The sequence below is a fragment of the Lontra canadensis genome, unplaced genomic scaffold (assembly GCF_010015895.1).
Source record: "Lontra canadensis isolate GAN:19392208 unplaced genomic scaffold, GSC_riverotter_1.0 scaffold88, whole genome shotgun sequence".
Taxonomy (NCBI): Eukaryota; Metazoa; Chordata; class Mammalia; order Carnivora; family Mustelidae; genus Lontra; species Lontra canadensis.
Window position 1 is genome coordinate 7,407,956 of NW_022631082.1, and position 26,774 is coordinate 7,434,729.

At 54.8% G+C, this 26,774-nt stretch overlaps 2 protein-coding genes across 2 annotated transcripts; one reads left to right on the forward strand and one right to left on the reverse strand.

The window, feature by feature from the left end:
- Positions 1–183: 183 nt before the first annotated feature.
- On the reverse strand, positions 184–4,980 carry PODNL1 (podocan like 1). Its single transcript, XM_032835879.1, is given in 11 exon segments — positions 184–322; positions 469–617; positions 1,261–1,782; positions 1,784–1,919; positions 2,366–2,481; positions 2,741–2,897; positions 3,201–3,310; positions 3,430–3,494; positions 3,796–3,889; positions 4,414–4,638; positions 4,790–4,980. Coding segments are annotated over 11 exon segments (1,716 nt in total). The 5' UTR covers positions 4,793–4,980.
- Positions 4,981–18,915: 13,935 nt separating this feature from the next.
- On the forward strand, positions 18,916–26,607 carry DCAF15 (DDB1 and CUL4 associated factor 15). Its single transcript, XM_032835885.1, has 13 exons — positions 18,916–19,076; positions 20,827–20,924; positions 21,025–21,160; positions 21,870–21,976; positions 22,060–22,199; positions 22,283–22,453; positions 24,299–24,733; positions 24,819–24,910; positions 25,004–25,132; positions 25,231–25,316; positions 25,528–25,632; positions 25,719–25,834; positions 26,195–26,607. Exons 1-13 carry the CDS (start codon positions 18,945–18,947, stop codon positions 26,248–26,250), a joined length of 1,803 nt encoding a protein of 600 aa, XP_032691776.1. The 5' UTR covers positions 18,916–18,944; the 3' UTR covers positions 26,251–26,607.
- Positions 26,608–26,774: the final 167 nt, after the last annotated feature.

Here is a 26,774-nt window from a genome sequence, read left to right on the forward strand (position 1 = left end):
TCAGCCTCTCCCAGGGCGCCCTGTGTGTGGATGGGGTGCCCTTGCCCCAGCCTCTTGGCCGGCACAGGTTGGGCGGCCCTCGAGGCCTGAGAGAGCCTGGTTGAAGTCCCCATGGACAGTCTCCTCAGTCTGTGGCCCAGTGGAGCCCAGAGGTCCGGGCTGTAGTGCCGGGCCCCTCCCGGCTCAGGGGCCCCCCGCCCGTGGCTGATGTGGCAGCTGGACCAGGACCTGTTCGGGGTTCCCCGCCGTGTCCACCACACTCAGGTGCAGGAGGCCCAGGAAGGCCTCAGGAGCAATGCTGGTCATGTGAAGCCTGTTCGCCCTGGACCAAGAGGCGGGCATGAGGGTGGGTGCCAAGGGAGGGGGCCACAGCCATCCCGACCCACCCAGGCCTGCTGGGGTCCGCCACAGCCCTCCAGCCCCCCCCCCCCCCCCCTGGACCCTATCTGCCTGACCACCCCGGGGCACCTGAGGAAGAGGGCACGCAGGCGGGGCGTGCTGAGGAAGGCCTCGGAGCCCACGTGCCCAATGCGGTTGCCCTGCAGGTGCAGCTCCTCCAGCGCCTCGGGCAGGTCAGGGGGCACGAAGGACAGCTCGTTGTGACTGAGGTCCAACACCTGGGCAGAAGGGTGGAGACGGCGCCGTGGTGGCCCCGGGCCTGGAGCCATCCACTCAGCCAGGCCCCAGCCTCTCCTCCTGGGCACACACCAGCCTGGTGTTCTGCCCCTCCCCGAGGCCCCCTCATAGCTTCCAAATGCCTCCTCTGGCCAGGGCTACACTGGCTTCCCTCTGGGGCAGCCCATGTTCTAGACGCTGAGATGCCAGCCAGACAGATGGATTCGGTCCGTCATTCACAAAGGTGGCACTTCCCTCATCTTGTGCCCTCCTGACCCTGATTACTTAGGATGGCTTCCGACTGCTCTCTCCCTCACTAGAATGTCCGGGCCGGGCCAGGAGCTGTGCCATTTTGTGCCCAGTGGCATCTGCAGCTCCTAGAACAACACCTGGCACCCACAGATGCTCTCAACCCTGGCACCTGGGGTGTTCAGAAGGAGCTAGCGTTGCCGTGTTTGCTGGGGGAGGTGGATGGGGTGGTCGCAGAGGACCCGGTGGCAGGGACAGCACGGCCAAAGGCCTGGAGGCTGCCCGTGTCTTACCCACCCCCGGCCCGTCCGCCAGGCTCTCTGTGGCCTCCCAAGGCCTTGCTCGGAGAGGCCGAGGGGCTGTGGGGACAGTGCGGCTAACCAGCCCGCCCCTGACCTGGAGGGCCCGTAGCTCGTGCCAGGTGCCAGGCCCGATGTCTCCAATCCGGAGGTGATTGTGCGCCAGGCTGAGCTCCCGCAGCTCGTTCAGGCCGGCCAGCAGCTCGGGCTCCAGGGCCCGCAGCTGGTTGCGCTGGAGCCGCAGGGTGTGCAGGCCGCCGGGTAGGCCGCCGGGCACCCGGGTCAGCCGGTTGCCGGCCAGGTCGAGGCTGCGCAGGGCACGCAGTGGGCGGAAGGCCCGTCGGTGCACGTGGGCGCTGACCAGGTGGTTGTAGGCCAGGTTGAGCTCGGCCAGGCCCGGCATGCCAGCCAGGTCGCGGGCCCCCAGCGCGGTCACGTGGTTGTGTGGCAGCACCAGGGCCCGCAGGCGGCGGGGCAGCGCCAGGGGCACGCGCTCCAGCCTGTTGCCATAGAGGTGCAGCGTGTGCAGGGCCCGCAGCGGCCGCAGCGCCCCAGGGGGCAGCCCCGTCGCTCCCAGCTGGTTGTGCTGCAGCAGCAGGTAGCGCAGGCCCCGGGCCCCCCCGCAGCCGGGCCGCCTCCACCCACTGGATGCAGTTGCGGCCCAGGTGCAACACAGCCAGGGAGCGGGGCAGAGCGGCAGGCACCGAGGCCAGCTGGTTGTGGGACAGGTCCAGGTACTCGAGGTGGTGCAGCTTGCTGGTGGGAGAGAGGGCCGGTGTCGGGCTGGGTGCCGCGAGTGAGGGGCAGGGGGTTGAGGACCGGTTCTGAGATAGAAACTGGAGACCCCAGCTTGGGGCTGGGTGAGTTGAGAGATCTGGATGGGAGGCCCGCTTGCTGAGGTCAGGGCCGACGCCAGCCTGAGGGTAGATGTGGAGTGCAGGACAGAGTTCTGGGTCCAAGATGGGCATGCGGCAGTGATGACGTTTGGATGGTGGAACTGAGCACAGAGCAGCCCGGAGCAGGGACTGCCTCTAGGTGCTTGGCTGAGCCCAGTGCACTGGCAAGAGCTCACCCAACGAGGCCCCAGTTTGGGAGTCATGCGCCAGAGGGGGATAGAGGTTTGGGGTGCCCAGGCTCTGAATCTTCAACCCCTCCTGCCAGCACGAGGCCGCACCCCTCTCCTACCCTGTCCTGGGCCCCACCTGAAAGTGGTGGCATCCAGGCCACTGTCCGTCAGTTGGTTGTGCTGGAGGTAGAGTTCGCGGAGGTGGGTCTGGCGGCTCAAGGCTCCTCGGGGCACCTTGGAGATGAAGTTGTTCTGGGAAGGGAGGAGAGAATTAAATGGGGGGGGCATGGTCAGGGAGCAAGGGCAGCGGGGAGCTATGGAAGGCTCTTGAGTAAGGGAGTGACAAGGAGCTCACTTTAGCAAGGCTGTTCAGAGAGCCCCTGTGAATGACCCATGGACAAGACTCAAAGATATTCCTGACTGTGAGGAGGAGGACGGCTCCCCCAGGAGAGAGGCAAGGGGGACCCCCTGAGGAGGCGGGAATGTGGGGGCGGCAGGGGGAGGGGGGCACCTGCAGGTGGAGCCGCTCCAGTGAGGGCGGCAGACTTGGCGGCAAGTAGCTGAGCCGGTTGCTGGAGAGGCTGAGGGTGACCACAGCTTCAGAGCCATGGAAGGCGTCGGGGGGCAGGCCGGCGTTGCTCAGCTGGTTGTTGTGGAGGTACACGGACCTGAGGGGAGCCAGGCTCCGGCCACCAGCCTGCCCCGGGCCTTCCCACCGACCCCCATTCCTACCCCGCTCCCCAGAGCTGCCTCAGGGTGTGCTCATGCATGTGTACACACAGCTGCTGCCTCAGTCTGGACTTCTCCCTACAGAGCTTCCTGGGTGTCCCACCTCAGACACCGCCAGGCTAGGGCTCTTCCCCCTCGGACCCCCACGGGCAGGTGCAGGATCCCCTCAGACTCCCAGGGACGGGGGTGACCTCAAGCACATCTGAGGTGTGAGAGGTCCGGGCTGGGCCAGGGGCTGCTACCTGAGCGCAGGCTTCTCCCCAAAGGTAAGCGGGAAGATCTCTGTCACTTGGTTGGCAGCCAGGTCCGCAACTCGGAGGGAGCGGGGCAGAAACTGGGGGGCCACGGAGAGCTGTGGGAGCACAGCCACACTGGTCCCAGCGCCCTGCCCTGCAGCGCCCTGCTGTCCCATCTGCCCTGTGTGCCCAGCCGGGCCAGGCCTCCGGGGCCAGGGCAGGCGGGGACGCTTACCTTGTTGTGGGCCACGTAAATGTGCTGCAGCTGTGTGAGCGACTCAAAGGCCTCATCGGGCAGCCCTGGGGGTGGGACAGGCAGTGAGAGGACCTGGGGTCTGGCCCAGAGCAGGGCAGCGAGGGAGTCCACGCCCCCAGCTGCCCCTGGGCTCCTGTCTGGGGACCAGCGGAGGCCCCTCCGGGCGCCCTCCCACATACCTCCCCACCCGCCCTCCAAAGCCACAGCCCCCGCCATGCCCCGAGTTTCCATCCTGCTCAGCAAAGGACAGTTCTGGGAAGTACCGCAGAGCTGCCCACAGAGCCGGCAGGGGAGGGAAGGGGCGGCCTCCGGCCTCCCGCCTCCAAGGGTCCCCTCACCCCGCACCCTCAGAGGAGATGAGATTGTTGTGGAGGTTGAGGGTCCGCAGGCTGCTGAGACGTGACAGCTCGTTGTAGGGGAGCTCCTGGAGCTGGTTGTTCTGGCGGGGAGGGAGTCACACCCCTGAGCCTCAGCCGGTGGCCAGAGCCCCATTGCCTTAATCAAGGGAGCCTTGCCACCCCTCACCCCTACACTTGATCCCTAGAGCCCCGTACCCTGCATCTATAACAACCCTGCTGTAACCACCCAAATGCTGACCCATGGCACCCCATCTGTTCCTGTAATCACCCCCTGGCCCTAAACAACCCCATAACCAAAAAAGACGCTGACATCTGATACTCCATCACACCCACAATTGACCCAAATGCTCCAACTCTCTGACCCCCAAAAACCCTGTAACTGCCAAGACATTGACCTCTAACACCTCCAAACCCTCAGCCCCTCCTACTTCCAATATCTGTACCCCCACCTCCTTTTGCCCCCAATGCACAGACCCCAACACTCTCATCAAGGCCAGCTTCCACCATTGCCAACACCTCACTCCCACCCACGGACCCCGTACCCCATCAGCCTCAACCCCAGCACTCCGAACGCTCACCCCACCAACCCCGCCCCGGGCTCCACCTGCAGGGAGAGGTGCTGAGCTGTCCTGGTGATGTTGTCTGGGAAGACCTGCAGGTCCAGGCCATTGCAGTCCACTGTGTCCGCCCGGGGGCAGGAGCAGCGTGGGGGGCAGGCCCGGGGCGGGGGCTGCGAGCTCTCCCCCATGTGGGGGAAGGCAGCGTCCTCCATGCCGGGCGTGGGCGGGGGGCCGGAAAGCAGCAGGAGCAGCAGCAGTAGGCTCAGCCGCTGCAGAGGGACAGATGGGTCAGGGTGTCCCCATATCGGGCACCAGGTCACCATGGAGACAGGAGCATCCCCACATCGGGTGGGGGTGGTAGGGGGAGCAGGCAGACTCCCCTCCCACCCCTGCCCTCTTCTCCCCCCACCCCCACCTTACCATAGCCAGCCCCAGCTCTGCCGTCTTGCTTGAAATGCCGACCAGGTCTCCCTAATGGAAACCAGGCAGTCACCTCCTGGAGCTTCTTCCGTGGCTGCCACTGCCCCCCATCTCTTGGCACGGGCCACCCTCCACCCAGCTTGTTCTCCCAGGGGCTGGAGGGGGGATGTGGAGAACTAGCTGGCCCACCCCCTTCCCCGCCCTGGGGAGGGTGGGCGGGCTGCCGGATGGGGTGGTGAGGACACGCCAGCCCGTCCCCTCGGTCCCACCCCCACCAACCAACCCAGCGCTGCTGCTTGCGTAACCTCGGCCAGCCTGGGCCGGGCCACAGGAGCATGGAATGCTTGGGGGAAAGCTAAGATTCGCCCTGTCTGGTATTTGGGCCAACCACAGAAATAGGGGTGGGGGCAGAGGAGTGGAGGATGCTTCAAGCCACAGGAGGGTCCCCAAGGAACTGGGGCTGGCAGCAAGGGGTCAAGGCAGGTCTGGGCTCAGCCCGCCAGCCCAGATGCCAGCCTGGGGGCTCTCAGCCAGGTCTGCCATCTGGGCCCCTCCCCCTCCTCCCCCAATGGCCACGGCCGCCGCCTTAAAGGAAATTACACGTACTGAGACACCAGCCTGGTGGTTAAGGATATGTGCTCAGCGCCAGCCTGCCTGGGCCTGAACCTGGGCTCTGCCACCTCTCTGGGCCTTGGTTTCCTACTCTGCAAAGTCGGGAGGGGGGGGCGATGGTTGTCTCACCTCTCAGGATCAAAGGAGATAATCCACATGGGGTGGGTGAGACAGTGCCTGGCACATTCCACGCCCTCTACCCCAGAGCAGCAGCATGGAGAGAAGAAGCTGACCTTCGCCCCAGGTCCTAGTTCCCAAGATGCACCACTTGCCAGCAAGGTGTCTTCAGGCAAATTGTTTTCCTGCCCAAACCTTTTCCATCACATAAGACAGAGATGACAGAATACACTTCCTTCCTCAAAGGGCTCTCACAAGGCAAATATCAGGTAGTGGACAAAGCTCTAAGCACATCTGACCCTCATGAATGCCCAGTTCAGGAGTGGCTGAGCCCATGGGCTGTGGGAAGAGGGTAAAGGAGGTCTAGTGGGGGAGGTTTCCCAGAAGCAGAGCCTGAGACAAGGATTGAGTGCATTTGTCTTAGAGAAAGAAGCTGTAGGGGAGCAAGGAAATGACAGAGGAAAGGGAGGGAGCAGTCAACAATGAGTTATTGCTGGGATAATCAACTTCCCTGGAGCTTACCAGTATCAGCGCTCAAAACCCTGTGTCCCAGGAAACCCTTAGTCCTGGGCCAATTGGGACAGTTTGTCACTCTTGTTATCAAGCAAGTGCCCAGCAGAGGCATGTGGGTCTGAGTCCTGCTGGGGAATCCTGGCAGGTTGCATAGGACACATGTCCTACCTGGGCAGAGGGTGGGGAGAGCTGGGATAGTGATTCTCCAACTCCCTCCATCGGGCACTGTTTGAGGGCTGCCCCCGAAGGGTCTGAATTCACTGGCACTTTGGGGAGAACAGGCACCAGCCCTAAACGGATCTAGGTGCCTGACGGTGAGGTCTGAGTGGAGCCTGGTGGGGTCCAGGCAGCACCTGTTATGGGAGGGTAGGGTCAGTGAAGTACATCAGGGGGTGGGGAGAAGGGGCCAAGATATGGGAGAATGGTGGAGAGAGAGGGCATGTGTATTGTTAATCCCCCTCCCACGGAGGAAAAAACTTGGGCAGTCATTTGCCCACATTTCCCAGGACTGTGTGGGGACACACAGGGCAAGAGACACTCTGGGTTCCTCTGGGCTGGGGTAGGAGATGGGTCTTAGCTTCAAACAGAAGAGAACAACAGTCCCCAGCCCAAGTTCTCCATGTAGGGCCAGTGGCTGTTAGCTTGGACACTGGGTAGAAGCTCCCTGGTCTCCCTAGCAGAGTAATGGGACTAGCCCCACAGACTACTGAATTACTGCATTGATCCTAGCCCCAGCGAGAACCAAGCTGTTTCCGACAGGCCTCTTTCAGTTGCAAAGGATGGAGAACCCAAACCAAACTAGCTAGTGCAAATGAGGGGATTTATTGACTCCTGAACAGAAATGTTCAATGGGTGTATCTTTCAGGCATAGCTGGATCCAGGAGCTCAAATGACATCCTCAGGATGGATTTCCTCTCTCTTGGCTCTGCTAGTAGGCTTCCCTGTGTGGGGCCAAGATATCCCCAGCAGCAACACGGGCACACCCCAGCCCTAAGCTTAAATCTCATTGGCCCAGCTTTGGTCACATGTCCTTCTGGAACCAGACCCTGTGGCCAGAAGGATGGAAAGTGCTGATTGGTTAAGAACCTAACTACGCGGGGGGGGCGGGGCTGGGTGGCTTAGTGGGTTAAAGCCTCTGCCTTCGGCTCAGGTCATGGTCTCAGGGTCCTGGAATCGAGCCCCACATCCGGTTCTCTGCTCAGTGGGGAGCCTGCTTCCTCCTCTCTCTTTGTGCCTGCCTCTCTGCTTACTTGTGATCTCTCTCTGTCAAATAAATAAATAAAATCTTAAAAAAAAAAAAAAAGAAACTAACCACGGGTTTTATAGATGACCCACTGGCCTTATCTCTCTACAATAAACACTTTTGTCTCTACCTTGCACTTGCCCAGCCCAGCCCAGCCCTGCCCTGCCCTGCCCTACCCTGCTCTGCCCTTCCTAGCCCTGCTTGGCTAAGTCCAGCCTTCCCCTACCCAGCAAAGAGTACTGCAGGAACTGCAGTGGCGGAGTGTAGTGGCACATACCAGCATAGAGCCTAGTATAATCACCACTTATGACACCTTCAGGGAGTGGATGTAGGATTATGTCTGTATGTGTGGGAAGGTTTGCACGGGGAGCAACTGTTGGTGCCTCTTGGCTCTGACCTCGGAGTAGAGAGGACTGCAGGGTCATGGGAACAAGGGACAGCTGCAGTAACCCTGGGCAGCTAGTGCAGCAATCTGGTCTCATTTTGGGCGCTGGGGGGTACTGGGAGGAAGTGGGGGTTGATGTGAAAGAAAGCAAGATAATGATGGGGAATGTAGTCTCCCAATTAGAGAAGGAAAGGAAGGGTCTTAAATCAGTACCAACTAATGATCCCAAGGTACACCTTGGGCCCACCCCTCCTCATCCTCTAATGGCATTCAACCTCAAGACACAAGTGAAGGCCAAACTCAATCAGGTTTCATCTGGCTAATTAGCCTTCCAGGATCTGGGCCAAATCCGTAAAATTACTGATAGTTAACATATGGCTGCCTAAGATGAAGAACCACATTTCCCAGCCTCCCTTGCAGCTAGGTATAGCCCTACGACTGTGTAAGCAGACATGGCATGCACAACTTTGAGGGAATGGGAGTGCCTTTCTCCTCTTTGTTATTGGAAGGTCAGTGTGATGGCTGGGACTCCATCAGCCATCTTGGGCCATGACATTAGCCTGAGAATAGTGGCCTTGAGTGGTGGAGCAACAAGATAGAAGCAAACAGGGGGCACCTGGGTGGCTCAGTGGGTTAAAGCCTCTGCCTTCAGCTCAAGTCATGATCCCAGGGTCCTGGGATCCAGCCCCACATCGGGCTCTCTGCTCGGCAGGGAGCCTACTTCCTCCTTTCTCTCTGCCTGCCTTTCTGCCTACTTGTGATTTCTGTCTGTCAGGTAAATAAATAAAATCTTTAAAAACAAACAAAAAAAAGGGGATAGAAGCAACCTGCATCACATGTCTGGTGGAAGACCATCCCTACAATGACTAGGATTTTGATCACCTCCTATCTACCCTGCTGGTGAAGGAGAGATCTCCTGCTCTAAATGACATAAGGTAGTCAAGTGTCTGACACCCAAGCTTGTATAGAAAAAAATCAGCATTGGCTTATTAGTCGTATACACTCATGGCCCAGAGGAGGGGAAGGACATTGTACAATACGCAGAGCCACATGTTGGGCATGTTAGGATAATTTCTCAGCCTGGCAGAGAGATGAGCCCATTAGGCTGAGGACCAGATGGGGTGCAGCTGGTCGGGCTGATAGCGCGGTTAGCTAGGCAGGGAGCCTCTCCCTCTGGGTGGGGGGCATGTCTCACAAAAGCGGGGAAACTCATGATTAAGCCTCTTTGGGGCTCTATGAGGCTCAAAGATTTTTTTTAAGATTTATTTATTTGAGAGAGAAAGCACGATCAAGGGGAGGGGTAGAGGGAGAGGGAGAAGCAGACTTCCTGCTGAGCAGGGAGCCCAATTCTGGGTTCAATTCCAGGACCCTGAGATCATGACCTGAGCTGAAGGCAGACACTTAACCCATTGAACCACCCAGGCATCCCACTAAGATTTTTTTTTTAAGATGTATTTAATTATTATTTGAGAGAGAGAGAGAGGTGGCAGAGGGGTATAGGAAGAGGGAGAGAGAGAATCCCAAGCAGACTCTGTGCTGAGCACGGAGCCTGACATGGGGCTTGATCTCATTACCCCAAGATCATGACCTGAGCCAAAACCAAGGAACCCTTAACTGACTGCACCACCCAGGTGCCCTAGATGTCTTTCTTGTGAAAGCCACCATTTCTATTTCTTTCTCCTTTGAAAAAAACAACATACTCTAGTCTTAACAACTGCAGAAGCTATCCACAGAGTGAGAGCTGAAGCCACAACATAGATGGCATTAGCCAAGGAGAAAGTATAAAATGAGGAAGGTTCATGCCTGAGGGGTGGGCAGAAGAGAGCCTGCGGGGGTCATGAAGAGAGGGTCAGAAAGAGAGGAGGAACCTGAAAGGAACCAGATGGTAAAACTGAAATTGTGCCTGCCCTGTTCTTGTGATGGTTAATTGTATAGGTCAAGTGGAAGGTTATATTATAAAATGATATTGGGCCATTGGGTGCCCAGATTAAACATGATTTTTGGGTGCATCTGTGAAGGTGTTTCCAGAAGATATTAGCATTTAGTTGTCTTCCCCAGAGCATCTGGGGCATCATTGCCCAAGATGGGCATCATTTAATCCATGAAGGGCCTGAATAGAACAAAAAGCAGAAAAGGTGTGGCTGGGGCTCAGGGGGCCAAGAGCAGGACCAAGACCCTGGCTCCTGGGGCCCCAAACAGACCAGGTTCAGCCACTTGCCACTGACAAAATCCAAAAGCAAGGAAGGGAATCTATTTCAGGGAGGCCAATGTCAGGAAAGACCTCAGACCAGTGTCTCAAAGACAGTCTCCCAAGTGCAGAAAATACTTCCAGGTTTATAGAAGGAAAATGTGGGGCAAAGGTGGGTGGGTACATGCAGGTGGACAGTGAAGGTCAAATCAATCATTGTCTTGGAGGCAGGCATGGATGGGCTCTGGCTGGGTCAGGGCTGTCCTTATGTTTTGAGTGGGTAGTTTCAGTTTCCATCGCAGGAATTTTTGCCCTCAGTGTCTTCCACCTAAGCCAAGAGACAATCTGGGAAAAAGAACCCAACTTGGAAAGTTTGAGGTCCAAATGGAGGCAGCCAAAGTCCTCTTTCAAATGGAGGAATTGGCCCTTTTCTCTTCCGGTCTGACTTTGGAATGGGACACTGATCTTCTCCTGCCCTTGGACTGGGATTTGGGATTTACACCGCCAGCAACCCCCGGTCCTCAGCCTTGGGTGCTCAGACTGAAATTATACCATGAGGCTCCTGGGTCTCCAGCTTGCTGATGGCAGATTATGACCTCCATAATCACATAAGCTAATTCCTCATTATAAATCTCTCTCTCTCTTTTAAAAAGATTTTATTTATTTATTTGACACAGAGAGAGAGAGAGTGCAACCAGGGCGAGTGGCAGAGGAAGAGGGAGAAGCAGGCTCCCCGCTGAGCAGGACTCTAAGATTGTGCCCAGGTGGCCCTAAATCTTTCTATAGGTAGATAATAGATGAGATGTCGATATACGTATGGATAGATCAATCAATAGTCATAGATCTATATATATAGATCAAAGATATATATATATATAATGATATATATGTATATATATATAAGGAGATATATGTAAAAAATAAACATATGATAAGAGGTATATACAGATACAGATATATCTGTCTTATTGGTTCTATTTCACATATGCATGTATAAAAGGATACACACATATATAGATAAAGGATAAAGGATATATATATATAAAAGATATATCATATATACATACAGATACATACAACATTGATTCTGTTTCACATGTGTATTAGATAGGCAGGCAAGATCACTCTCTGTACCTAACAGCCCCGAAGTTCAGTGACTAACACCAGAGTTGGTCATCCGCACAATATGATCCCAACAGATCAGCAGGGGCTCTGAGCCCCACAGCCATTCAGAGAGCCAGCCCAACAGAAGCTGCCCCATCTTGAACCACAGCCCCCCGCCCCCGCCACCATTGCCGGGCGCCATGGAAAACAGAGACAGGACTTCCAAGTCAGCTTTTCAGGGTTTTCTACCCAGAAGTACCACCGAACCCTTCTGCTCCTGCTTCCTGGGCCAGGATCAGTCACGTAGTCCTGCCTGACTGCGAAGGACAGAAAAAGTGATGGCAAGGGTGGGGGGATGGGGAGGAGTCAGTGGAATATTTGGAGTATTACTCTCTGTGCAGCACTCAAGGACCAGAAGTCTATTCTGAAAAATCACTTTTTTTTAAAAAGATTTTGGCACCTGGGTGGCTCAGTGGGTTAAGCCTCTGCATTCAGCTCAGGTCATGATCTCAGGGTCCTGGGATCGAGCCCCACATCGGGCTCTCTGCTCAGCAGGGAGCCTACTTCCCCCTGTCTCTCTGCCTGCCTCTCTCTCTGCTTCTGATCTCTCTCTGTGTCGAATAAATAAGTAAAATTAAAAAAAAATAAAAAAAAGATTTTATTTATTTATTTGAGGGAGAGAGTATGAGCCGGCAGGGGGAGGGGCAGAGGGAAAGAGAAGCGGGCTCCCCGCTGAGCAGGGGCTCAATCCCAGGACCCCAAGATCATGACACGAGCCAAAAGCAGATGCTTAGCCAACTGAGCCACCCAGGCGCCCCTATTCTGGAAAAACTCTTACACAGCGGGTAACGGATACGTGCAAGGACATTCCCTGTGGGGCTCTTTTATTACAGTGAAAATTCTCTCTTGCCCTGGATCCCACACAGCTTGTGATTTTAATTCTCGTCACTTCCTCAGAGAGCCTCTTACCAGAACCCCCCGATTGGAAGCAACATTATTTTTTTAAAGATTTTATTTATTTATTTGACAGAGATCACAAGTAGGCAGAGAAGCAGGCAGAGAGAGAGGAGGAAGCAGGCTCCCCGCTGAGCAGAGAGCCCGATTCGGGGCTCGATTCCAGGACACTGGGATCATGACCTGAGCCGAAGGCAGAGGCTTTAACCCACTGAGCCACCCAGGTGCCCCCGGAAGCAACATTTTTGTCTCTCTCTCCTCTTCCCTGATTTGTTTTTCTTTCTGGTAAATTCTCACATTCTAATTTATATATTTGCCCACTGTCCATGGTCCTCCCCCATGGTGGAGGTGGGCCCTTGGCCGTAGTCACCTCTGTTCTCCAGCACCTGGAACGGTGTCTAGTACATACCAGGGGATCAGCAAACATCCGTTGTGTGAGAAAATTTTTTTAAAAAGCCCATAAGAAGAAAATAAACAAGTAAAAAGTGTGTCCTATTAAAATAAGAGAGACCCAGATCTAGACTTGCAAGGGACTACTAGATCTCTGTATCATGCATTAGTCTCCTGGAGCTATTGTACCAATGGCCACAGACAAGGCACCTTAAAAACAACGGACATTTATTCATTTCAGAAGTTCAAGTTATTTATGTGGACTTGCGGAAACTGGAAGTCCAAAGTCAAGGTGTTGGCAGACTTGTTCCTTCTGGAGGCTCCTTCCTTGTATCTCTTCCAGCTTCTTGTGGTTGCTGGCGATCTTTGATGTTCTTGGGGTCTGTGGCTGCGTCCCTGCCCTCTCTGTCTCAGTTTCCACGTGGACTTTTCCTGTGTGTGTGTATGTGTCTGTTCCTCCTCCTCTCTCTTATAAGGACTCTGGTCATGGGATTTAGGGCCCAGCTGGTTAATCCAGGATAATCTCAAGATCTTTAACTTAATTACAAATTTTTTCCAAATAAGGTCATATTCACATGTTTAGTGGGTCAGGACATCAGAATATCCTTTTGTGGGTCGCCATGCAAACTGTTGTATGGATTAGTGTGAGTCGGGCTAATCTTGGAGGGAAAAAAAGGTGCAGAACAAGGATGGCAATTTTGATCATTTTCATAAATTAAAAAAGGTAGGGCACCTGGGTGGCTCAGTCAGTTAAGCGGCCGCCTCCGGCTCAGGTCATGATCCCAGGGTCCTGGAATGGAGTCCCGTATCGGGCTCCCTGCCCAGCAGAAGTCCTGCTTCTCCCTCTCCCTCTGCCTCCTGCTCTGCCTACTTGTGCTCTCTCTCTATCTCTCTGTCAAATAAATGAATAAAATCTTTAAAAAAAAAAAAGATTATTTATTTATTTATTTGACAGAGAGAGATCACAAGCAGGCAGAGAGGCAGGCAGAGAGAGAGGAGGAAGCAGGCTCCCTGCTGAGCAGAGAGCCCGATGTGGGGCTCGATCCCAGGACCCTGAGATCATGACCTGAGCCGAAGGCAGCGGCTTAACCCACTGAGCCACCCAGGCGCCCCTAAATAAATAATCTTAAAAAAAAATTAAAAGGATATCTGCTGCCTTGATGGGTGGGTGGGTAGCTGGGGCTAAGGGGAGAGGAGGTGTTACCACCATATGTCCTTGTACGTCTGTCGAATTAAAAAAAAAAAAACTTGACTGCGGTATACATGACATGCAATAGTATGAAAATGCTTAAAGATTTTATTATTTATTTATTTATTTGGGTGGGAGAGAGAGAGCTTAAGTGGGGTGAGGAAAAGAGGGAGAGGGAGCGGGAATCTCAGGCAGACTCCCAGCTGAGCACAGAGCCAGATGCGGGGCTCCCATCTCACAACTCTGAGGTCATGACCTGAGCCAAAAATCAAGAGTCGGACACTCAACCAACTGAGCTGCCCAGATGCCCCCAGAATGAAAACATTTTAAAGGGTACATGAGTCAAAACTCATCATTCCAAACCTCAGCAATTGTGCACTGAGAAAACCATAACCATAGTTATTGAACATTACCATCACCTCCAAAAAGCATCCTTCTGCTGCTGGGTCAGCCCTCCCTCCGCTTCCCCTTCACGCCCAACCCCAGGCAACCACAGATCTACTATCTGTCACTGTGGATCAGGTTGCAGTTTCTAGAAATTAATATGAATAGAATCATGGAGTGTGTAGTTTGTGGTATCTGGCTTCTTCTATTTGGGACAGTTGAGTTTTATTTTTTTAATTTTTATTTTTTTAAGATTTTATTTATTTATTTGACAGAAAGAGAGAGACAATGAGAGAGGGAACACTTGTTCCCTCCCACAAGCAGGAAGTGGGAGAGGGAGAAGCAGGCTTCCTGCTGAGCAGGGACCCCGATGTGGGGCCCGATGTGGGGCTCGATCCCAGGATGCTGGGATCATGACCTGAGCCAAAGGCAGATACTTAACGACTGAGCCACCTAGGCACCCCAAGGGACAGTGACTTTTAGATTCATCTGGGTTACATGCATTAAGAGTTCATTCCTCTTTTATTTTTTATTTATTTTTTAAAGATTTTATTTATTTATTTGTCAGAGGGAGAGCACAAACAGGGGGAGTGGCAGAGGGAGAGGGAGAAGCAGTCCCCCTGCTGAGCAAGGAGCCCAATGCAGGACTCGATCCCAGGACCCTGGGACCATGATCTGAGTTGAAGGCAAATGCTTAATGACTGAGGCACCTGGGCACCTGGGCACCCCAAGTTCATTCCTCTTTTAAAATTTACTTAAAATTTTGAAAAATTGAGATAGAACTGGCATAGAACATGAGTCTTAGATGGACCATAATTTGTTCTTGTTTATTACTTGGATGGGCCACCATTTGTTTATCATATGCTGATGGTCTTCTACTTCCTTCTTATTTTGGGCTGTTGCATTAAACTGCTATGAATGGTCCTGAGCAAGTCTGGCAGTAAACATGTCTTAGAGAAGTTCTCTTGGGTAAATACATAGGAGTGACATGGCAGAATCATACAGTAAGTGTCCATTTAACTTAAGAAACTGCCCAATTGTCTTCCAAAGTCATTGTGCCGCTTTTCACTCCCATAGGCACTCTGTGAGAGTTTCAGTTCCTCCAAGTCCTTGTCAACACTTGGTATGGTCAGACTTCAATTTTAGCCATTTTGGTGGGTGTGTCATAGTATGACATTGTGGCTAGATTTGTGTTTCTTTGAGGACTAATAATGTCAAACATCTTTTCTTGTACTCATTGACCATTCTATGTCTTCCCCGTGCTGAATTTCAAACTGCATAAAGGTAATATTTATTTAAAAGTAAATGATCACACCCACTGGGACAGCTTGTATCAAAAAACAGAAGACAACAAATGTTGGCAAACATGTAGAGAAACTGGAACTCACTATCCACCCAGGCACTACAACCACCTCTAAACCCCTTCCCATCATTACCCCAATACCTGGGGTCCATGAACTGACCCGTTGGCTCCGAATATGGCCACTTCTCTCCATCTCCATGCTATTACATGAATGAATCTAAGCCACCATAACTTCTCCCTGGCCTCCCTGAGGCCATTCTTACCCACCATCCTTAGCCCCCTAAACATTCTCCACACAGAAACCAAATGATCTTTCACCAAAACTCTTCAAAACCAACTTTTTATTTTGAAATAATGATCAAGTTACAGAGGATTTGTGCTAAGGACTAAATGTTTGTGTCTCCCCTAAATGCATGTGCTGAAACCGAGCCCCCAATGTGATGGAATAGAAGGTGGGACATATGGCAGGTGATTAGATCACGAGGATGGAGACTTCATGAATGGGATTAGGACCCTGTAAGAGAGCTGGTGTGTCTCTCTCCCTCTCTCTTTCTGTCTCTCTCAGCCACGTGAGGATATAGCGAGGAGGCGATTGTCTACAATCTAGGAAGTGGTCCCTCACTAGACACTGGCTATGCCAGTGCCTTGGTCTTGGACTTCACAGCCTCCAGAACTGAGAGAACTGAGAGAAATAAATTGACCCCGTCTATAGTATTTTTATTATGGCAGCTCAACAGGCTAAGATAATCTGCAAAATTGGCACCCTGCAAAGTTGCAAAGTTGCAAAGTTCTTGTCTACCCTTCACCCATTGGCCCGAATGTTAACATCTTACAAAACTATGGTACAGTTGTCACAACTAAGAGATTAACTAACATTGGCACAATACTGTTCATTAAACTACAGGCTTATTATAAATTACACCAGTTTTCTCTCTGATGTCTTTTTCTGGTCCAAGATCCCATCCAGGACATCACATTTCTTTTATTGCGTCTCCTAAGACTTCTCTAATCTGTGCCAATTTCTTCGTCAAGCTTTGTTTCTTACAACCTTGGCATTTTTTAAAAAAAGATTTATTTATTTACTTGAGAGAGAGGATGCAAATGGAGGGGAGGGGCAGAGGAGCGGGGGAGAGAATCTCAAGTTGCCAACTCCACAGTGAGCACAGAGTCCAACACAGGGCTCAGTCTCAGGACCACGGGATCATGACCTGAGCTGAAATGAAGAGTTGGGCCTTAACGAACTGGCCCACCCAGGTGCCCCCTCGTGACCTTGACATTTCTGAAGTGTCCTAACTAGGTCTTTTGTAGAATATCCCTCAGTTTGGGACAAACGTCTTGTCTTTTCTCATGAGTGGACTGAGGTTATGGATTTAAGGGACAATACCAGAGACGTGATGTGTCTTCTTCATCACACCGTATCAGGGGTCCATGCATATGACTCATTGCTACGATGATAATTTTTTTAAAGATTTTTGTTTGTTTATTTGAGAGAGAGAGAGAGAGAGAGAGAGAGAGTGCAAACATGGGGGGAGGGCAAAGGGAGAAGCAGGGTCTCCGCTGAGTGGGGGAGCCCGATGCAGGGTTTGATCCCAGGACCCCAGGATCATGACATGAACTGAAGGCCGACAGTTAACTGACTGAGCAACCCAGGGCACCCCCTCAACCCATGATGATAATGTTCATTACCTGCTTGCGGTAGTATCTGCCAGGTTTCTCCACTATCAAGTTACTTTTTGCACTTTCCATACTTTTATTCCTTAGACACAAGTCTCTAAATCCAGCCCACACCCAACAAGGTGAATTAAGCTCCACCGTGTGCTCGGGCAGGGCTCAGGGGTGGGGAGAGGTAGAGAGAAAGAGAGAATCTCAAGCAGGCTTCACCCCCAGCCCAGAATCTGAGGCAGGGCTCAATCCCAGGACCCTGAGCCAAAATCAAGAGTCAGACACTTAACCTACTGAGTCACCCAGGTGCCCCTGTGAACATATATTTTTAAAAACCCAGCAAATAAATATTTTAGGAGACATACTTTTAGGGTAGGCAAATGTCATGTTTCCTCCTTGAAGTTTCATTCACTAATTTTAACGCTCATTGGCAGATTTTGACTGCTGCAATTATAACTGTGATGTCTGCCTGATAATGATTTTTTAATTTCCCTCATTCCTTCTATACTTATTAATTGGACATGTTCTATATGGAAGGGTCATCTCTTTCCCCCCATTTTTTATTCAATCATTTGTTTATACCAGTATGGCTTCATTGGTATTTATTTCTTTGGATCACGATGATCTTTTATTATCAGTTTTTTTTTTTAATCTCTTCATCCAACATGGGGCATGACCTCCAGGCCCTGAGATCAAGAGCTGCATGTTCTACCCACTGAGTCAGTGAGATACCCCATGGATCACAATCTTTTAAATCTCCCAGCAGATTCCATCATATACTAAAAATCTTTCAGAGACTTCCCTTTATGCTTAAGAGTAAAATCCAGCTATCTTGCTTACCAACACTCCCTGCCTGCTTCCCTGTCCTTGTCTGTTTTCCTTGCTTATTTTTTCCCTTGTTCATTCCTGCTTTGGCCCAAAGTGGACTTTCTGTGGTCTCTCAGTCACATCACCCTCATCCCTCTGAAGGCTTTGTCTTTGTTGGAATATTCCTCTTCCTCACCTGCACAGGGCCCCTCTATGACTGCTCTGAGCAGCCTTCTTCCTTCCCTTTGATTTCTAATCCTACCTGGAATTAGGTAACCAAAAATCTATTTCCTTCTTTATCACCTGTCTTGTTCACCAGCTCTAGAATATAGTAGGCGCTCAATAAATATTTGTTGACTAAATGAATGCATAAGGCTGGACAAATGAGAAGACCGAGATCCATTCACTTCTTCCCTGATTATAGTTACAACTGAGGTATATGCATGTCAGGTACTCAGGAGCACTACGCTGTAAGCCTCAGTTTCATGACAATGAAATGACCCTTGGAGTAATATATTATTATTTATAAATTTATTATTTATAATAATAAAAGGACCTATCTGCAAAACTGTTGCGAAGATTAAATGAGCAAACGCCACAAGAAGATGATACTTCTAGCAGACATTCAATAATTATTACTGTCATCTGTAAAATGGGCACAACAGTGACCTACTACATAGAATTGTTGTAAGCTCAGAACCATGTCTAGCACATGTAAAGTGCTATATAAGCCATCGATGCTATCGTTATCATCATCTCTGCCCCCGCCCATCTGAAAGATGTTTTCATCGACTCTCATCTTTTTTTTTGCAAATCCCTTTCCTTGGCCTGGCCTGGCCTGTGATGGCCCCAGGATAGTCGCCAGGCCTCTTCGCATCTGGACAGGGCGCTGTGGGGACTCCGGCCCGGTCTGGACCACAGGCTCTCATCGCCCCGCCCACGGGCCTGGACCGCCTGCGGTCTCCATGGAAACCCACCAGCCACAGTGGGGCGTGACGCCGCCGAGAGGGATAGGGGCCTTCGCCTATCCGGTCGAAGTCGTCTCGGCAAGGGGTGCAAACCGGGCCTCTTGACGGGTGCGCCCTTGCGGAAAGGCGGGAATACGGCGGCGAACCACAGGGTTTGTACCATCTCAACCAATCAAGGGCCGAGGTGGCTATGATGGACAGGCCTAGCGGGAAGAGGCACCGAATGCGGGCTTTCACCCAACCGACCGGCCGCAATGCCGAGAAAGAGCCAATGAGGAGGCGGCGGGGGTGGGACAAAAAGGCCGGTTGCTCCGGAAGTGGAGGGAGGGGGTGAAAATGGCGCCCAGCTCGAAATCGGAGCGGAACAGCGGGGCCGGGAGCGGCGGCGGCGGCCCCGGGGGCGCCGGGGGGAAGCGGGCAGCAGGGCGGCGGCGGGAGCACGTCCTCAAGCAACTGGAGCGGGTCAAGGTAAGGCCTGTAGTCTTGGAGGAGCGCGCCGGAGGGTGGGGAGAAGGGACGAGGGAGGCGGAGGGAAGGAGGCGTTCGCGGGGTGAGGGGATGGGGGCGGAGCCCCGGGGGAGGGGGCTCGGAGGAAGGGGGCTGGGCGGGGCCCGGGGGAGAGGGCTTGGATGGAGGGGGCTGGGACGGGGGTTTGGATGGAGTGCACTGGGGGCGGGTTCCGGGGGAGGGGGCTCTGATGGAAGGGCTGGTGTGGTGGCTGAGAAAGGGCTTGGAGAGAGGGAGGTCGCTGGAGGAATAAGGAGGAAGGGGGCGATCCAGGGTCAGACTCATTTTTCAAAACCCTGCTCCCATGGCTCCTCCGCTACGGAGCTTTCCCGCCCCCTTGGCGGAGCCCCTGCTACCGGCTTTGGGCTTCCTCTACCTGGTGTTCCTCTCTCTGTCCCGGCTCTGACCGCACGGGAGCTGGGAATTTCTGTACCTGTGTCTGCCTCCCCCACTGAATGGGAGCAACCTCCTTGGAGAGAGCCTGGTCTTCCCCCTCAGACTGGGAGCTTCCTGAGCACCGCTCTGTCTTCTCCATCAGACAGTAAACTCACAACGTGCCAGCATATCTCTCCCGCATCATTTGGGGTGCTCTGGGAGGGCAGACATGTGAATCTGCTGTCAGGTCAGCAGCAACCTGGGCAGAACCATATTCCCGTGGATAGGGAAAGTGCCTTCTCCATTAGGCTGGAAACTCTGTGAGGGCAGAGCTGTGTCTCCTCCTTTTGACTAGGTCCTGGGGCAGGGACTGTCTCCGCCTTCAGCCTGGTTGTTCCCCGGTTGGGCTGTGGCTCCACCCTTAGCTTGGAAGCTCCTGGGCCAGGGATTGTGCCTCCCCGGTCAGCCTGGGCTTCACCAACAGGGCCGTTCCATCAGACTGGGATCCCCTTGAGGAGTGGGCTTTCTCCCTCATCTGCTAGGGAGCTCGCCAGATAGGTCTCTTTCCCATCAGTACTCTTGAGGGTAAGGCCAAGTGTCTCACTCAGACTGGGCTGTAGGACTCAGGGTGCTCTGATCCCCTACTACACAGCTTGTGCCTGCCTGTCCCCTCCTTGAAGTTTTTGGGATGAGGGAGATGGTTAGAAGGTGGCTAGGTTAACTGAGAAGGGGGAATTGGGCAGGACTTGGAAGGTCACTGGTCAGTCCCTCTTCTGCCTCAGTACGTCCCCAGGTGAGGCCAGGGCCCTCTCAAAGGTCCTGAGCACTGTGTGTGTAGGCTAATGGGTTAGGGACTGGTGAGTTCGGTTGGTCAAGCCTCCTTAGTGGCCAAGGACACCTACAGCTCAGTGCACCATGAAGCAGCCTTCAGGAAGGCAGCCAGTGGCCCACTGTTGCCAGGGGTGAATGGGGAACCTTCCTGGGGGTGGGGGGTGATGACAGTGCTGGTCCTTAGAACCTGGGTGCTTGGGCAAGAGGGACTCTGAGGTTGAAGAGATGTGGGACTAGGAGGGTGGCACGGGTCCCTAGGGTAAGGGGACGCTCAAGTGAGACCCAGGGCGCGGGTCCCTGGTGGAAGGGGAGGCTCAAGTGAGGCCCAGTTGATCCATCTTCCCCAGCTATTCCCACCTTCCAGAGCTTGGACTGCTCTTGACCATCATGGTTGTTGGGAAGTGGGCCTGTGTGTCTGGGCCAGACCCTGGGGGTGCTACTCTGCTTTAGGTGAGGGGACTGGGGCATGATGGTGCCTCAAGAGCCAGGGCCACCCCTTCCCCAGATCAGTGGGCAGCTCTCCCCTCGCCTCTTCCGGAAGCTGCCGCCCAGGGTCTGCGTCTCCCTCAAGAACATTGTGGACGAGGACTTTCTCTACGCAGGGTGAGGCTGCATGAGGCTGGGATGGGGCGGGGGTTGGTGGGGGTTGGCTGGGCGGTGTGATAGGTCGGTCCTGACCTGGCTGTTTTGCCTGCCCCCACAGACACATCTTCCTGGGCTTTTCCAAGTGCGGCCGTTATGTTCTTTCATATACCAGCAGCAGCGGGGACGATGACTTCTCCTTCTACATCTATCATCTGTACTGGTGGGAGTTCAACGTCCACAGCAAGCTCAAGCTGGTAGGGCCGGGCCCAGGGCTGGGCTATCCCTTCCAGCAACGTGACCAGCAGATCACAGCATCCCCCGAGCCTCACAGTTCTTGTCCGTAAAGTGGAGAAATTCTACTCCAAGGGTCATTGTCAGTATTCCGTGCCTTAGGTCAAACCAGGTGCAGCTGCCGTTTTTATAGTTGAAAGTGGGTAGGTGGTGGCACTTGCGTGTGGTTCGACTCAGCATACATAGCCTAAGAAGCACACAGCATGCTCAGGCCAGGTGCGACCTGGTAGCTTTGCTAGCCTGTTCACTTAACCCTGACTTTGACTCCTTGAACCCCCCCCCCCAGGGAGGTGAGTGCTGTTACCCCAGTTTACACATGAGCTCGGAAAGGTGAACAGGTTTCGGGGTGGATGGGGTGTGGATCTGATGTGTCCGGCAGAGTCCCCTTTCTTGGGGCTGGGCTCTCCCCTCTACTCCTCCTGTGCCAGACCGGCTTCCCTGCTTCCCCTCCTCATAAGGGGAGCCTCCCCAGTCTGTCATCAGGAAGGCAGAGGGGTGTGGTGTTGGAGCTGCTTGGGACTCCCTGGGTCGAGCCACCCCCCCACCCAAAAGGTTGCTCCTGCCAGCTCAGCCCCAGCTCCAATTCCCGCCCAGCATTGTGCAGCCGCGGTCCCCTACGCACCCCCACCCTACTTGCTCTCACCCTACACCGACCCTGAACGTGCTGCTCAGGTCCGGCAGGTGCGGCTCTTCCAGGATGAGGAGATCTATAGCGACCTGTACCTGACCGTGTGTGAGTGGCCCAGCGATGCCTCCAAGGTCATCGTCTTTGGGTTCAAGTAAGACTTGGGGACATGGAAGGCCCGGGGACCCGGGGAGGGCGGTGCGTGGGCCAGGTTGCTGAAGGCATGCTGGCCCCCAGCACCCGCTCGGCCAACGGGATGCTCATGAACATGATGATGATGAGTGACGAGAACCACAGAGACATCTACATCAGCACCGTGGCGGTACCACCGCCAGGCCGCTGCGCCGCCTGCCGGGAAGCCAGCCGGGCCCATCCAGGTGAGCGGCTGGGGGCCTCGGGGTGCGGGCTGCCTCCCTGCCCCGAGGCCACGCGTGAGCCCGCAGCGCGTGTATTGCTGCAGGCGACCCGAGCGCACAGTGCCTGCGGCATGGCTTCATACTGCACACGAAGTACCAGGTGGTCTACCCCTTCCCCACCTTCCAGCCCGCCTTCCAGCTCAAGAAGGACCAGGTGGTGCTGCTCAACACCAGCTACTCCCTGGTGGCCTGCGCCGTCTCCGTCCACTCGGCAGGTAGGCCCCCGGGTCTGAGGACGGGCCCGGTGCCCTCTGGAATCCTCCAAGCCCCCAGTCCCCTGATCCCAAACGAGATCTTCAGAAGTAAAGTCCCTCGTCCAAGGTCACTCAGCTGGAAAGCAGGGATCCGGACTCCCAAGCTAGCTATGCTCCACCACAGCACTGTCCTCTAGAACTTTCCACAGGGCTGGGATGGTCTGTATCTGCCAGGTCTATATCTGCTACAGCTGCCACTGGTAGCCACTTAAAGTGGCTTGTGTGACCAAGGAACTGAGTTTTTAATTTCAGTTAATTTTAGTTGAGTTCAAAAAGCCACATGTGGTCGCGGCTACCATGCTGGACGGCACAGTGCTCTCCAAAAATTTACAATTTCAGGGAGTGGTCAGTGGGCGGATGGCTGTCGTATGTCTTTGGGAATAGGAAAAATGCCAGTGGAGATCACAAGGTGATGTCCCTTGACAGAGTGGCCGAAGTTAAGAAGCTGGACAGTGGTACAGGCTGGTGGGGATGTCCCCCGCCACCACACTCTCAGGGCCGCACGTGTGAGTGGTCCTGCGTCTGACCACGTCCAAGGCTTTGCGGGCTGCCTGCTCTCCATCCCTGGGGCTCAGGGAGGTCAGCCAAGGCAGGTGTTCTCTTGGACGAGCAGTTTGAGTGGGTGCTCCCAGCGCACGGTACCGTGGAGCGCGCTTTAAAGACGTGCTCGAGTGCAGACGAGATGAAGGGAGACCTATAACTGGATAATGATACCACTTACATATAAATTAAAAATATGTTCTGATTTTGCAAGAACGCAGTCAAATGAGAAGACACCCGCTAACTACATGAAAATGGTTGCCCCTGGGAGGGGGAGGGGAGTGGATATGAAAAGAGAATTAAATGTATAAAACTGAGTGCACACATCAGCAAGAGCCAGGGCGCCTTGTTTCCAGGCCCATCCAGGGGCCGCCTGTGCCACCGTGGGCACGGCCCTGCCCCTCATCAGGCTGTGAGCCCCCAGCAAGCCGAGGCTGGCTGAGACCCACACCCCTGGACTTGTGGCTATGGCTCCCTGTAGGAAGGGTCATGTGGGAAAGGACTCGGCTGTGCGCATTCAGGGGTGAGGAGGCCACTGTCACTCGTGTCTAACACCTTACCACTTACGCAGAGGGAGAGTGAGTTTTGACTTGGCCATTTTCCATGCTGGCGGACAGGAGTGCATTGGTTCACGCTGTCCTGCAGTGTGACCTTGGACAAGTTTCTCCTTGAGCCTCGGTCCCTAGTCTCTGAACTGGGAGGACACAGCCTCCCCGCTCACGATGGATTGTGGGGGGCCCTACGGAGGTGGTGCAGGCAGAGGTCCCGGTGCTGCTCATCCTGTGCTTTGGGGTTCTCCATGCGGAGGTCACGTTCCCAGAGGGGAGCCGGTCCCTAGTCAGGCGGACACCGATGGAGGCCTGGGATTTGGCTGCTGAGTGCCCAAGCCAGTCAGCTCCCTTTGGGGACAATGAATGGCTGTGTAGGTAACTCAGACTTTGGTGATCTTTAGCTTTTGTCACTGTCAGCCGCCCAGGGGCAGGGATTTTTGTGTCTTTCCACTCGTGTCCTCAGTGTGTGGCATTTGGTAAATGCTCGAAATTAAAGTCTGAATGAAAGTGTTATTTATGTGCACACGTGCGTGTATAAGGCCTTTTTCTCTTCTGAGTGTTTCTGACTGATCTTTCAACATAAGTGAGACTTCTAGGAGCGTCTCCTCAAGGTGCGTTTCTAAGAAGCACCCCTAGGGCGGGTAGGAAGGTTGGCAGTGTCCTAAACTTGAACTCGTCTGTTGAGCACCCCTACCTCCCTCTGTTTTTGTTTCAGGCGAGAGCAGCTTCTGCCAAATTCTGTATGACCACACCGCCTCCCCTCCAGCCCCCCCCAGCCCTCCTGGGCCCCAGAGCCCTGAGGTGCCCCCTGCCCTCCCCAGCCCCTGCCCTGAAGCAGCTCCCACCCGGCCCCCTGGGGCCCCCGAGCCCTCACCTGCCATCGCCAAAGCCAAGGAGTTTGTGGCCGACATCTTCCGCAGGGCCAGAGAGGCCAAGGGGGGGACCTTGGAGGAAGCCCGGCCACCCCCTTGCCCAGGGCCCTCGGGCAGCCGCTGCCGTCTGCCCTCAGAGCCCCTGGCCCCAGGCGGGGAGGTAGTACCCCGAGATAGCCCCCCAGCGGCAGAAGCACCAGCCCCAGAGCCGGGCTACGTCAACTACACCAAGCTGTATTATGTGCTGGGGTCCAGCGAAAGGACAGAACCGGAGGATGGTGAGCCAGGAACCCCCCAGCAGGCAGGGTGCTAGACGTGGGAGTTCCCCCCTCCCACCCCTACCCCCAATTCCTGTGCCCTCAGAGTTCGAGGATGACAAGATCTCCTTGCCCTTTGTGGTGACTGATCTCCGTGGCCGCAACCTGCGGCCCATGCGGGAGCGGGCTGCCGTCCAGGTTGGTGCCTGTGGGAGGCAGGCCTAGGGGCAGCCCCTGGGGAGCCTGCTGGGGTCGCAGTTAAAGCAGCTCCCCTCTCCCCACCTCCCACAGGGGCAGTACCTGACGGTGGAGCAGCTCACACTGGACTTTGAATACGTCATCAATGAGGTCATCCGCCATGACGCCACCTGGGCCCACCAGTTTTGTTCCTTCAGCGACTATGACATTGTCATCCTGGAGGTGGGCCTGGGGAGGGGACAGGGTGGGCCCAGGGCCTCTGTATTCTGGGCATCACCTCAATAGCTGTCACTGTTGTCCCTGCCCCATCCCTCACCAAGGTCTGCCCGGAAACCAATCAAGTCCTCATCAACATTGGCCTGCTGCTCCTGGCATTCCCGTCCCCAACTGAGGAGGGCCAGCTCCGGTGAGCCGGTGGGAGTAGAGATGGCCCTCGTCTCTGCACAGCAGGAAGCCACACTCAGATTCTTCTGTGGGGGTGGGCAAGTGGGGATGGGAGACGACTTCCCCTGCCCCCAAAACCTGGACCAGGCACACCATAGTTGCTCCAGAGAGAGCAGACCCTCAGGGTTGCCGGGGTCCCAGCCCTTTCTCCTTTGCCCCCCACCCCACTGCAGACCAAAGACCTATCACACCAGCCTCAAGGTGGCATGGGACCTCAACACAGGCATCTTCGTGACAGTCAGTGTAGGCGACCTCACTGAGGTCAAGGGGCAGACCAGGTGAGGTGGGGCTGGGGCCAGGGCCGGGGGCCGGGGACCGGGGTGGGTGACCCGGGTGATGAGAGCCCTCACCCCCTTGCCCTCAGCGGCAGTGTCTGGAGCTCATACCGCAAGAGCTGCGTGGACATGGTCATGAAGTGGCTGGTGCCCGAGAGCAGTGGCCGCTATGTCAACAGGATGACCAATGAGGCGCTGCACAAAGGTGGGCCCTGGGACCCAATGACGGTCAGGACTGAGGTCCTCTGGCACCATGCCAGGCCTAGAGCAGGTGTAGATTCCTCGGTGTTCCTGAATGGAGTCCACTGGCCATGAATGGAGTGAGGGGAGGGGAGGGCAGGCTCGGAGAGGATCTGGCAGGTGTGGCACCTGGGGACCCCCAGCCAGCCCATTCATTCAGCAGATCTCTACTGGGTGGCTGCCGGTGGGAGGCCTGCAGGAGAACTCAGCAGGGTCACTGCCTTTTGGAACTAAGTGGCCCAAATCACATCAGGGCAAGAGGCAGGCCCCTCCCCTCAGCCTGGGCCTGTAGACTTCATGGCTCCCTTCTGCCCCTTCCTTGCAGGGTGCTCGCTGAAGGTTCTGGCAGACAGTGAGCGATACACGTGGATTGTGCTGTGAGGGCCCGGCCGCTCTGGACACTGACTCCAACTACCTCCGCGGCCTGGGAGCCGGTTGCCTTCCTGGCAGCCTCTCCCTGGCTGGCCGGCCGACCGACCAATGACCGACCGACCGACGGACCAGCGCTCGTGTTAGGCTGCGGGGAAGGGGGCTGGGCGGGGCAGCCCCTGGTGGCCTGAGAGTCTGGACGCTTCTTATTTATGCCTATTTAAGTTGGGAAGGGGCAGAGGGAGGGAGCCCCCTGACCCACCAGCCTCAAGCGCCCACCTTCACCCCGCACTGGGCACAGGCCCTTGCTCTCTGCGCATCTGCCCTTTTCCTTGGCTACAGGTGTGGACGCTGCCCCCCAGGGAGGCCGAATGGACCCCCCCTTCTCCTGCCCCAGCCTCCCCCTTACTTGAGGCGGCAGACCTCGTGGCCATCCCCTCCCTCTGCCCGTCGTTCCTCTTCATGTAATAAATGTTTTATTTCTGAACCTCCCTGAATTCCCTTTACTGCCGCTCGGGGCCCAGTTGGAGTCCCCA

What these genes read in the sequence shown, in the direction of transcription:
- DCAF15 (XM_032835885.1), top strand. Translation starts at nt 18,945, where the DNA reads ATGGCGCCCAGCTCGAAATCGGAGCGGAACAGCGGGGCCGGGAGCGGC. An exon ending in ACTGAGGAGGGCCAGCTCCG is followed by an intron (nt 25,317 to 25,527) that starts GTGAGCCGGTGG and finishes ACCCCACTGCAG; the next exon opens with ACCAAAGACCTATCACACCA. An exon ending in GAGGTCAAGGGGCAGACCAG is followed by an intron (nt 25,633 to 25,718) that starts GTGAGGTGGGGC and finishes CCTTGCCCTCAG; the next exon opens with CGGCAGTGTCTGGAGCTCAT.